The sequence below is a fragment of the Pipra filicauda genome, unplaced genomic scaffold (assembly GCF_003945595.2).
Source record: "Pipra filicauda isolate LSUMZ 115617 unplaced genomic scaffold, ASM394559v2 scaffold193_size2426894_pilon, whole genome shotgun sequence".
In the NCBI taxonomy this organism is placed as follows: domain Eukaryota; kingdom Metazoa; phylum Chordata; class Aves; order Passeriformes; family Pipridae; genus Pipra; species Pipra filicauda.
In genome coordinates this window covers 417,810-430,632 of record NW_024104302.1, presented here as the reverse complement: position 1 = coordinate 430,632, position 12,823 = coordinate 417,810, and the positions used below count along the sequence as shown (strand labels likewise).

Genomic DNA, 12,823 nt, shown 5'->3' with positions numbered 1-12,823 from the left:
GGGACTGCAACGCAGGCTCGGCCCTCGTTACACATCAGAGAATCCACCCAGGAGCCGGGTGTGTCCTGCAGGGACACTGGATGCAGCTGCAGGGATGAGTGATGGGTGCCCTGAGCTGTGAGCCCCTGACAGACAACCCAGGCCCACCATCCTTGCAGAAGACAGGGGCAGACACCAGGTTACCTTCAGCACAGGTCCAAGGTCCGTGCAGCAGGTGGGATTGGACACCAGCCAACCCTCAGCACGGGTCCAAGGTCCACACAGCAGATGGGATGGGGTTGGACACCAGATTACCTCCAACATGGGTCCAAAGTCCACCCAGGAGATGGGGCTGGACACAAAGTCCAGCCCAAGGGGAGGCTGAAGGTCCCACCTTGAGCTCAGCTGGAGCTGCTGGGCTGGGTGGGGGGTCTGGGTGATGCTTTTGAGGGCAGTGAGGGCTGGCTGGTGCCCTGAGGGCTCTGTCAAGCCGGCAGCAGTGTTTTACAAGATACCTTTAAACCAAGGATGATTTCCCTTCCCCGCTGCGATAACATCTGGAGAGATTTTGCTGCCTTCTGGCTCCTGCATCATGCTTGCTGCTGAAATTAGGAGGCTCAGCGAAATCACTCCCTGAGGAGAAGAGAAGAAACGTAAAAGCAGAAAAAAGGAAGAGATTCCCCCTCGATTCGCAGAACTCCTGGAGGGGAGCTCAGGAAGCAGTGGGTACTCGGGCTTGGGGGGGCTGCTCTGCACCCCCTGCCTGTACATGAAGCTCCCAGAGAGGAGATTTGCTTTAAGATCACATGAATTCAAAACAAGAAACACTCTGGGTTCCCTTCACCAGCTGAGGCACCCTTTGGGCACCACACAAACCCATTTTCCGTTTGTTTAGGTTCATTATCCGCCACAGGAAGGTGGCTGGGTGGGGGGGTTCCCACACCCCTCGGCCCCTTGATGCTGGCAGGGCCTGGCCAAGCCAGGTCTATTCTTAGCCGGCGGGTGGCCGGGCAGGAGCAGACAGGGTGAGTGGGGCCGCGTTCCTCACATTCCCCTTCCCCAGGGACAAGGAGCGCCGGGAAATATGCAGCCACAGCTTGGCAGCAGCTGGGGGCCATCAGCGGGGGCCACCCCGGGCAGGGGAGAGGGGGGAGGTGGCGTTGGGGGCGTCTCAGGGGACAGCAGAAGTGTGGGAGGGAGGGGGTGAGCTGTGGTAGGGTCTGGGGATGCCCCATCCCTGCGTCTCGTGGCTTCAGCCCCCCCAAGCCCTGGCTGGCACCATCCTTCCCTCCCCGCTGCTGGAGCAGGGCTGAGGGGGGTAGAGGTGAATTTGGGGGTGAGGGGCAAGTGGGAGGCCCCATATGGACCCCTCTAAGCAAGTTCAGACTCCCCCCAGCCCCATGGCTTGGCTAGAATTCCCTACCAAGGGGGACAGGGCCAGATCCATCCCAAATAACACCCCCACCCCTCCTATGTCCGTCCCTGATGGAGGATGGAGGATGGAGGACTGTCACCCGTGCCTGTGAACACTTTGCACCAGCACCCAGCTGGGTCCCACCCTCACCAGGGGATACACCTGGGGGTGTGAGCTGGGCTGACCCCCCCAGCCCCACAGAGCCCCCACCCTGCCTGGGCAGCATCCCTCCATCCCACTTCCTGGGGTGCCTCAGCAGCAGGACCCCAAAGCAGGCTCTGCCCATGTCCCAGCGCTGGTGGGGACTGTCCCCACCCCTGGGGCTCCCCCCTGAGCTGACACTGTCCCAGCGAGGCCTTGCAGGTGACAGGGAGAGAATTGTCCCAGACCAAAAGTGCTGGGAGAGTGTGGCCCTGCCCTTGGCACTCAGTCCCTCTCCCCCTTGCCCAGGAGGTTTTCCAGACCTGCTGCAGCCTCTGCCAGCATCCCCCTCCCACGGCCACATCCTGCCCTTCCCTGCTCTTCCCTGCAGCATCCCTGTGAGTTACTGCAGCCCGTGTGCCCCATCCATCCTCCTGGCAGGTGAGTCACGAGCCGGCCCCGTGCCTCAGTTTCCCCACTGTGCAGCGAGGACGGGCAGGATGCCAGGGTGGCTGCTATGAACCAAGTGGACCCCGTCCCAGAGGAGAGTCTCTGTGGTTTTTCCTGACACTTCCAAGAGTGGGAAGTGGCTTTCGTCAGGAAACAACATCCGTGACTTGGTTTAATGTCACTGAGTCCTTCCCAGGTTTGCAGCCTCCCCCCTGGGGCTGGTGTGGTGGAAGGCCCGAGCTGCTGAGGGTTCGTTTTGGCTGCACGTTTTACCTTTGTTTGTTTGGGTGGGGTTTTTTTCGGTTTCATACTTAGCAAACAAACGGCATGGAGCTCAGAGCTTGGAAAAATCAGTCAGGGTTTGGAGTGGTGGGGCAGAGGAGGGAGCCAGGAAAAGGACCATCCTTCCCCCTGCAAAATAAATTTACAGCCCCAATTCCTCCCTCCCCTGTCACATCCCTGGAGCATCTTCCAAAAGTGAAGGGCAAAGCAGGGGCATGAGCCGTACCAGGCACCAGGACACCCGAGCGTGTCTGGGGACAGTCCTGGTGGCTGGAAGCAGCTTTGGGGACCACAAGAGTCCTGTCTCTCCCCTCCCAGCTGTGTTTGCAGTGTGGCTCTAATTACAGAAATGTGGAGAAACGTCGTCTCTCAGTTGGCAAACATTTCTCCTGGCAAGCACCAGACGACAGCTGCCGTGCTGGGATTCCAGTGGGCTCCCATCCCCTCCATCCCACACCTCCCACCCCAAATCCACACCCCATTTCACGGCTGTGCCCCCTCTGCCGATGTGCCTGTGCCTGCCCAGGGCAGCCCCTTGCTGAGTAGGTGATAATTCCTGCACAGATTCTAATTCCCTGCACTCCCAGCTGGTTCCTTAGGCACTTGTGCTGCAGGAGCAGGGAATGGGAGGACACCCTTGGGAAGCGCCCAGGCCTCCTTTGCCCTTGGAAACTAGGTGGTTTCCCACTGATTCCCCAGGGTGTGGGAAGGAAGAAAAGAAGGGGAAAGGAGCAAAACCTCAAAAACACTCAAGAAGAAGGAAGAGGAGGAGGAGGAGGAGGAGGAAGAGGAGGAGGAGGAGAAGGAGACAAGGAAAGAACTGAGTGAGGGAGGAGGAGGAGACAGGGCAGGGAGACAGGATTACTGCTCAGTCGAATTAGAGGGAGCCCTTCAGCTGCCTTGAACAGCAGGAGAATTTGCCCGAAGACCCCAATTTTTCCTATTTGGGACAAAATGTAAGCACGGGATTAACTGCAAGCATATGCTTAAAACCCAGGGAATTGAAAGAAGTCTGGGCATAAAGTGCTCTGGAGAGGGCAGGGAGGCAGGGCATGGGCCAGCAGTCAGGGGGATGACCCGGCTCTGCAGGGATGTACTGAGGGAGGGGGGCGACTGGAAGAGCCATGGGTGCACCAGGAGGCTCCTGGAGCTTAGTGAATAATAGCCTGAAAGGGAATGACATGACTCAACTCCATCTGCGAGGGCTGTGTGGGGAAGAGGGTTGGTAAGAGAGGCTCTTCCATCAGCCACGTGATGGGATGAGGCTCCCTGGCAAGAGAAAAGGGGGAATCAAAGTGCCAGGCCCGGAGCAGGACAAGCCTTCCTGGGGTCAGCTGAGGGGCTGGGAGGCTGGGGTTGTGCCCTGCCCCGTGCCCAGAGCCCCCCACTCTGCGAGCCCTCACGTGCCCTTGCCGTCAGACACATCCGTGTCCACGTGACGTGCCCACGAACATCCCCGGACTGATTTACGGAATGAGAGAAGGGCAGGAGGCCAACCTTAAATCCTGGCTGCCTGGTGATTAATAATCATAATTATTATCATATTAGCCGTAGTAATAATAGTTTGCTTTCCCCTGCAGAACTGGGCATCCAGGAATCTCAGCAAGGTTTCACCGGGCCAAGTGACCAATGTCCCTATTTTCTAGCGAGGAAATTGCGGCACAGAGCTGTCTCCCTTGAGTCACACAGTATATCAACAAGAAAACAGAGAAGGCAGGAGTCTGGACTCCGTGTCCCTCTCCCTCCCCCATGCTATTAAGCTGCATCTGTGTAATATAGAGCAAAACATCCTCCACGACTCGCAGTAAATCATGGCAGAGGCAGTGTGCAGAGTGGATGGGGGGAGATAATGGGTTTTTCACCCTCTTCAACAATAGAACAAGTTTTTCTCCGCTGGGGAAGGCTGACTTCTCTGAGAGACAGAGATAAAAGCAGCAGTGAGGCTCTGAAATGGGCCTGAAAGGGCACCTGCCTCTGCTCACCCACTTGCTTTGCTGGCCCAGGGACAGGAGGAACCCAGGCAGGGTCAAAAGCCCCACGGGCATTGCCTGGTCCCCGTGGGCATTGCTGAGGTGCACTGGAATATTAATTGAAAATCCCAGCAAAACACTCCTGCTGATGATAATGGACCATAATCCTCTTAGACCAATTTCATGCCTGAAAAATCATGCATAACAAAATAATAATAGAAAGCCCCTCAGTGGACAGTGTCCGTAGCAGTGGGCACAGGACAAGAGGGTAGTCCAGAGGGGATTTCTCAGGGGGGAAAGGGGGCTGGTCCCTTTAGCCTCCACCCCTGAGGGACATGAAGGTGTGGGCAGGAGAAGAGCTGAGCTTGGGGTTAGGTCTGAACATCTGCTCTAGCAGGGCAGCATCACTGTGGGACCTCGATGTGCCACAGAAACCTGGGGACCCCCCGGGACTCCCGTGCCCTACAGGGCCCATGGGAATTTCTGTGGCCAGAGAACCCTGGGACCTCTTGGATTCTCCGTGTCCACCAGAGCTCTCAGGACCCCTTGGACCCTCCAGAGTTCTCAGGACCCCCGGGATGCTCCATGTTCCTCAAGGACGCTTCGTGCCCACAGAGTCCTGTGTCAGTCCGGGTCCCCCCACGCCAAGGCTCGCCCCGAACAAGCAGCCAGCCCCCCCTCCCGCCCGCCCCGCCCGCCCCTTCAGCACCACCGAGAGTGGACAGCGCCGGGTGCGGGCCCCGCCCGACCCACGGCACCCGATACCCCCGGCACCCCCGGGAACACCCTGACCTCCTCCCCGGCACCCCGGGACCCCCAGGAACACCTTGAGCTCTCCCCAGCACCCCCCGGCATTCCCAACCCCCCGGCTCTGCCCCCACGCTTCTGCCCCCCACCTCATTTTCACCCCCCAGCACCCCCTTCTCTGCCCCCCTGTGCCGACCCGCACTCCTGCCCCCCCTCCTCTGCACCCCGCACCCCTCAGCACCCTCTTCCTCTGCTTCTGCACCCTTGCAGCCACAGACATCCCCCCTCCAACACCTTCCCCCACCGGCACACCCTCCTCTGCCTCTGCACCTCTGCATCTCCTCCTCCCCCGCACCACCCCCTGCACCTCAGCACCACCTGCACGCCCCCCTCTACCCACCCCCCTGCACCCCGGCATCCCTCCTCTGCCACCCCCGGCATCCAGCGCCCTCCATCACCCCCTCCTCCACCACCCTCCTCCATCATCCCCACCCGTCAGCCCCGGGCACCCCCAGCACCCCTTCCCGAACCACCCCTTTCTCCAGTGCCCCCACTACCCTTCATCTGCACTCCCGCCAACTTCCCCCACCCCCAGCACAATCTCTTGTCCCAGAACCCCAAACCTCCAGCACCCCCTGTCCCAGCACCCCAAGGACCCCATCTCCACCCCCCCCAAGCACCCCTCACCCCCAAGGACCCTCCCTCCACTCCCCATCACGCCCTGTCCCAGTATCCCAAAGCCCCCATGCCCATTCCCTCATCATAGCACCCCCATTCCCTAATCCAGCACCCCAAGGACCCCACCTACATCTCCTCATTATCCCCTGTCCCAGCCTCCCAAGGACCTCTTTTCCACCCTCTTATCACTCCCTGCCCCAGCCCCCGAAGACCTCACCCCCACCCTCCCCAAATATACCCCATCCCAGCCTCCCAAGGACCCCATCTCCACCCACCCCAAACCCCCCCATCCCACCCCCCCGCCAAGGACTCTCCCTCCACCTCCCCATCACCCCCCTGTCCCACTACCCCAAAGCTTCCTCCACCCCCATCACCCCCACCCCAGCCCTCCAGAACCCCCATCACCCCCATCCCAGCCCCCCAAGGACCCCCACTTCCAGCACCCCCAGCACCCACCTGCTCCCCCGCCCCGCCCCGGAGCACCCCCGCCCCCGGGGCCGGGCGGGGCCGGGCGGGTGCCGGTGCCGGTGCCGGGGGACGCCGGGGGGCCCGGGGGAGCCCCGGGGAGCCCCGGGGGGTGCGCGCCCCCCGGCCGGCAGCTGTTGCTGCTGAGGGCTGCCCCCGGAGCCTCCGGCGGGGCCGGGGCAGCGGTGACTAAGCACTTTGGGGGATTTCTACTCTTATTATTTTATTCTATTATTTTCTCCCCCTCTCCGGCAGGTCCTCCCCCTTCTTCCCCCCCGCTTCCCCCTCCCATCCTCATCCTCCCCGGCCGCCCCCGCCCGGGGCCGGGCGCGGCAGGGCGGGCGGAGGGGTTCCCCCTTCCGGCCACCGGGAGCATGGGAGCCCCGGGCCGGCTGGGCTCCAGAGCTCGGCCAGCCCTGGGGTGAGGCGGAGCGGGGCCGCGCCGTGCCGGGCCGTGCCGAGCCGCCCCGGGCCGCGCTCCCCGCCGCGCCCGCGGCAAGTTCCGCCGCTCCCGGGGGCGCGCAGAGCGCAGCGGAGCGATGCCGGTGCGCCGGGGCCATGTGGCCCCCCAAAACACCTACCTGGACACCATCATCCGCAAATTTGAAGGACAAAGTGAGTACCGCACACCCCCCCCCGCTCCGGTCCCGCTCCGCTTTCCCCCCGCCCCCCCCGGCGGCCGGGGCGGCCCCCCAACTTCGGAGCGCAGCGGGGAGACACGGGGAGGAAGGCGGGAGGGTGTCCCCGGGGGCACGGAGGGGCCCCCTGTGACCTCCCGGAGCGGGGAGAGGGGTGCGCGACAGCCCGGCAGTGTCCCCGCGGGTATTTATAGACAGCGCGACGCAGGGGGACGAGCGATCCCGGCGCCGGTGTTCCCTCGGGAGCCGGGGACACCGCGACCCCCGCAGCCCCCGGGCTGGGAGGGGGTCCCCGGGGTGGCGGGGAGGGGGTCCCGGCCGGCTGGGCAGGGGGACAGGGTGTACCCGAGCGCAGCCGGGCTCGCTGCCTGTTTGCCTTCAACTCCGCGCTCTCGGCGGCCGCCGTCCCTGGTGAAATGTTGCCATTTGCTGTTGCTCCGAGTAATCCCTTTATATGAATTTTTGGGCTGGCTTTCGTGTCAGATACGGCGAAGAGCCCGTGCACATCGGGGAGCGCTGGGGTTTGTGTGTGCCTGGGAGGGGGCCGCGGGGGCTCTGCCCGGCGGCAGAGCTGTCTGGGCACCCCGACGGGGCCGGGTCCCCCCCACACTGCTGGGGATGAGGGGAGGGGACCGAGGGACTGGGGTCCCCCCAGAAGCTGAGCTCGGGGGGCTGCCGTGGGGTGCTGGGGCTGTGCCCCCCCCCCCACTGCCACGGCTCACTGTGGGTTTTCTCCCGTGTCTGAGTTTCCCGGGTGGGCAAATATCCCTGGCGCTGCCATCCCTGCCGGATCTGCGCTGCCTGCCCCAGCTGTGACTGACGTGACCCTGGGGATGGAAAGTGAGAAAAACTGTCCCTGGTTCCTATCAGTTCCCCCTGGGAAGCGGCGGCTGGGGAGCAGCGGGGGCACGCGGCGAGGTGTGCCAGTGGGGATGGAGCCAGGGCCCCTCATCCCTGCCCGCTCCCCGCCCGCTCCCTGCCAGCCATGTCGGGCACCGGCTGGGTTCTGCCGAAACATCACCCCACGCTCCCCCGCGGCAGTTTCGTGCTGTGACAGGTGTTGGGAGACACCAAACCAGCACACCCGACACTGCCACGGGCAGAGGGTCCTTCCCTGCTTGTGGGTGCCCTCACCCCCTCCACTGCAGCTCCCACGGGTGCAGCGGCACCTGGTGAGTCCCCAGGGGAGCTGGAGAGGCCCGGCGCTTCCTTGCCAGGGAAGCACAGCCCCTGTAGGACCAAGGGCAAATCTTCAGGGGAGGGCAGGGCAGAAAGCAAAGTGGGGGTGAAAATACCCCCAAGGAGACCTGGCTCTGCAGCTCCTTCCCATCCCGGCCTTGGTGACATCCCTGAGCTGAGCTCAGCTTGCTCCGGCGCCCTGCCAGCCCCGTAAATCCTGTCCTGCGCCAGCCCAGCCTGGATCCAGCCTGGATCCGGTCCATGGGGCTGACACTGGATGGGGAACTGTTCCTCACAGGTGGGGAGCGTGCCCCAGGAGTGAGGCTTTGGGGGAAGGTCCCCTCCTTGTGCCACCTTCCAGCTGGCAAAGGAATTTGGATAGAGAAGGATCGGGAAGAGGGAATTGGGAAACATTTGTCTGTGGTGGTTTGTGCTGTTTGCAGCGTCGGCGCCGGCGTCAGCCCTGTGTGGGAAAGGGAAAGGTGCTGGAGTGGGAACCCCCCACAAAGGGTGACCAAGGGCTGTCACAGGGTGGGATGAAGCAGGAGACCTGTGCAGCATCCCTGGGGACACCAGTTTTACTGGGAGGTGTCCTCCAGAGCTGCAACTCTGTAGGTGACATCAGGGAGAGCCCTGATGTGCCTGAGAGGGGTCCTCCCACCCCACTGTGTCCCAGCTCTGGGTGCCAAAGCTGTGCAGAGGTTTCTCCCGCATTTGGGTGAAATTCCCAGTGAGGCTGGAGTGCAGCAGGGCTCTGGAGCATGCAGGCTGCAGATGCCATTCCTGGGTAATCCAGGAGATTAATTGGGGTCTGGACTGGGAGGCAGCCTCCAAATGGACCCTCTGCTCTGACCTGCCTCTGGCTCCAGCCCAGAGTTGATGCCAAACATTGAGGGAGATGCTGCTGGGAGGGGGCACGGCATCCATCAGATCAGCATCCACAGCCCCCTGTCACCCCAGCAAACCTGTCTCAGAGAGGGTCCTTCCCAGCCCAGCACCCCTCAATATCCTTGGAAAAAAAGCCCCAAAGTCCAACCAAATCAAAGCTCTAGGCTGGGTCTCCCGCAGGATAAGGATGGAAGTGGCTCCATATGGGCTGGATGACGTGGGCTGTGCAGCACTGCCACACACCCTGGCACGACAGCGAGTCCGGCCCCAGCCCAGCCCAGGTGGCTGCAGCACCAGGAGGGGATGGGGCAGCACCAGGAGGGGATGGGGCAGCACCACTCTCTGCCTCAGTTTCCCCTCTTATCCACCTGAACCCTTTTCTTTTTGAGCACAGGGGCCATGCAGACCAGCAGGGTCCGGATTTCACATTAGGAGAATTATTAGTGATGGGTCTCACCCAGCTTCCCATGAGCCAAGCCTCACACTCACTCCTCCTCTTGCCCCTTGCCTGACTTCAGTCAAATCTGAGCAAGGGTGGAAAGTCTCTGAGATAACTCAGGTCCCTGATAAGCTCCTGGGAAGGGACCGAGGCTGCAGCGCTGGTCAGGGACAGATTGCCCATGTTTTAGACAGCAGAGAGTCCCCACATGCAAGTGGTGAGATGTCAAGGCTGCATGGATTGGCCAACGCCAGCAAAAACTACTTCTACTGGGAAACCCCCCCATGGGCCCCCCTGTCCCCACAGTCACCAACTCACAGGAAACTGGGGACATTTTCTCTCTCTCAAGAGCTGAGCAGCACCCGGGGCGGTGTGGGATGACGTCAGCCATCCTCCCCCCAGACCTGTCACCGGTGTCCCTGGGGAGCCTGGCCCTGCACAGGCCCCACGGTGGGTGGCATCAAAAATCCCAAGCACACCCCCCCCATCCTCCCAGGCTGTCCCCAGTCCCTGTGGGTCCCCACCAACCCCCCCTAAGCCTCGTGCTCTCCTGCCTCCCCGCAGACCGCAAGTTCCTCATCGCCAACGCCCAGATGGAGAACTGTGCCATCATCTACTGCAACGACGGCTTCTGCGAGATGTTCGGGTACTCCCGCGTGGAGGTGATGCAGCGCCCCTGCACCTGCGACTTCCTCACCGGCCCCGACACCACCAAGAGCTCCATCGCCCAGCTCACCCAGGCCCTGCTCGGCTCCGAGGAGTGCAAGCTCGAGATCCTCTACTACCGCAAAGACAGTAAGAGTCGCTCTTCGGGGTGATCCGGCGGTGGGAGGTGTCGCCTGCCCTGGATTTTGGGCTGTCGGAAGCCGGTGGTGGGAGGCGAATGGGGTCTGGTGCTACCGGGGTTGCACTCGGACTCAGGGCTTTGCTGAGGGCGAATCCATGGTGGGATGGAGCCATCTCTGCCGTGATGGAGCACTGTGGGCATTGGGACCTTGAGTGATGGATGACATTGCCAGGTTATTTGGGAGTCAGGCTGTTTTCAAGCCCTTGGTGGTGGCTCAGAGCTCCCGGGGCAAGGAATGGCATTGCTCGAGGGATCCCTGGATCACGAATGAGGATCCCGTGGGAAGCCCATGGAGGAGCCAGGCAGGGACATGGGTTTCCCAGTCTGTGCTCCAAGATGAGATGAGGCAGAACCCCCATCTCTGCCGGGAGCCGGTGCGGCCGACGGCCTGGGAGCTGCCTTTCCAGCGAGCAGGATGCGGCTGTGCGTGCACAGATGGAATTACGTTAAGATGAAAATGAAGCTTTGATGGAAAATACGAGTGATTAGTTCTAATACGGCAGGAAGTTAAATAAATATTTAGTGCTTGATGCTGCAAAACAGCAGTGGCCAGGGCTCCCAGGGGCAGGGGAATGCAGGTCGGGAGCTCACGGGAGGTTAAAAATATGAAGTGTTTCCTTTTTTTTTTAACCTGTGGAGCTTTCCCGTCGCTCCAGATCGTATTGATGGGGGGTTGGCCCTGAGCACGGGGCTGCACCGCCCTGCCGGCAGCTCCCAGAGGAGAACCAACTGCAAGCAAGGGGAAGGAGCAGGCAGGAGCCCTGGCTCCCAGCCCAGCACCCTATCTTGAGGGCTGGGACCCGTGTGTCCTGGCCTCCCTCCCAGACCCTATCTCCCGGGCTGGCATCCAGGTGCCAGTGTATCAATCCCGGAGTTATCCGCTGGCAGCACCCCTGCGTGTTATCCCGGCAGGGCCGGACCCTGCGCGGTGTCAGGATGAGGCCGCTCGGTCGAGGCTCTTCCTGCAGGGCCATTCCTGGGCGGAGTGGGGCCGGGAGCAGTGCCAGGGCTGGGTGCGAGTCCCCCCTCGGCCGCTGCGGTTTCAGGGCCTGGCTGGAGCCCAGCACGGCCCGGGAGGCACACAGAGGAGAGGCACACAGAGGAGAGGCACACAGAGGAGAGGCACACAGAGGAGAGGCACACGCTGTCCCCCTGCTCCCACCCCAGCGCCAGCGCGTGGCCGTGGCAAGGACAGCGTGTGCAGCCCCGTTCCCCTCCCTCCCTCGGGATAGTTTCCCCATCCATCCCCGGGGACTACTTGGCTGCGAGCCTGGTCCATCAGCATCCTCCCCGCTTTGAAGCATTCCTGATGGGCTCTTGGGATGCTCGGTGCTGTCCTCGGAGCCCTGCTCTTCCTCTAGGCCATGGGGAACTCTCATTGGAGCTCCGAGCTTCTTTCTTCTCTTTTTTATTAAAAAAGAGTGGTGGTGGGGGGGGAAAAAGCCCAGAAGCAAACCCTTCATGTCTATTTTTAAAACCCGGCCCCACCAGCAATATGCTTTCCAATTGTTTCCCCCCAGCACTCAGCCTGCAACCGCTCAGCCCATTATAAATGGGTCTTATCGGCAAAGAAAAGGCCTTTGCATTATAGGAGCTGCTGCTTAATTAGCCGGCGGAGGCTCCGAACCCGCCTGTCCTCCTTTTCATACCGGCAGCACCAATCTCCAGCCTCGACCTGCTGTTTATTACTGCGGTACTCCCGGCTCTGCGGCTCCCGGGGTTGTTTCCTCGCTTTTCTGGTTGACAGAGGCGAAACTGTATCCCAGAGCTGCCCTTCGGAGCCCCCCCGCCGCAGGGCCGGGGTGGGATGGGTGGATGGATGGAGGGAGGGATGGATGGAGGGAGGGAGGGAGGTGGGAAGGGGGTGCCCGGGCAGGTGGGTCTGCCCATGGACAGGAGGATGCTGAGCCATGGGGTGATGTGTGTCCCCGGGGACAGCCTGGCTGCCCGGGCCCCATCTGGATGCCCGTGCTGTTGTCAGCTAATTATAAACAGAACCAAAAGATCCAGGGGTGCCAGCAGCAAGCCCAGCTCCGGGCAGACGAAATGGAGCCAAGAACCAAGTACCAGTTAGGGAAGGTGGGCCCAGCCCGGCCAGGGCAGCTGTCCCTCCCTGCCACAGCAGCCCCAAAAAGGCCTTGGAAAAAGGGGAGAGCCTGTCTGCAGTGCGTGTGGGCTCTAATCCCCAGCTCAAAGCTGAAAGATCAGTGGAAAGTTAATTTCCTTACAAGATGCTCCACAGCTGGGGCTGCCCCAGACAGGGGGGTCAGCACGGGATCAGCTCCCGCCACGACAAGGAGCAGCCACAGCTGCCAGCCCTGGGGACATGCTGCCCCTGAGGCCAGGGGGAGCTGAAACCCCTCCAGCATCCCCTGGGGGTGACGCTGAAGGGCTGGTGGAGCTGAGCTGCACCCAGGGCCGGGGTTTTTCCGCCCAGGGGGGATGTCCTTTGGGGCAAAGCCACTGGCAAGAGCTCCCAGGGTCCCCAGAGCAGTGCCAGTGGCCATAGGTCCTGGGCACCACGGTGCTGGCATGGCCTGAGCAGCAGCAGCTGGTGGCACCCCCTCCAGTTAATCTGCATGAATGTGATGCTGATGAGTATGAAAGGGGAGATGTGGCTGAGACAGCCAGAGCAGCTGGTGGGGCAGCCCCAGCCCCTCCATCCTGTCCCCTCCCGGGCAGAGCCCACTGCTTGTCCCCTCCAGC

General features: G+C 62.0%; 1 protein-coding gene across 2 annotated transcripts in view; it reads left to right on the top strand.

Annotated features, from left to right (window-relative positions):
• Positions 1-6,621: 6,621 nt before the first annotated feature.
• KCNH6 (potassium voltage-gated channel subfamily H member 6) overlaps positions 6,622-12,823 on the top strand; it is a 34,176-nt gene continuing 27,974 nt past the window's right edge. For both annotated transcript variants that reach the window (XM_027747154.2, XM_027747145.2), the window contains exons 1-2: positions 6,622-6,741; positions 9,835-10,065. In XM_027747154.2, coding sequence (XP_027602955.1) covers positions 6,666-6,741; positions 9,835-10,065 — 307 coding nt within the window. In that variant the 5' untranslated portion in view covers positions 6,622-6,665. The remainder of the gene's footprint in view (positions 6,742-9,834; positions 10,066-12,823) is intronic.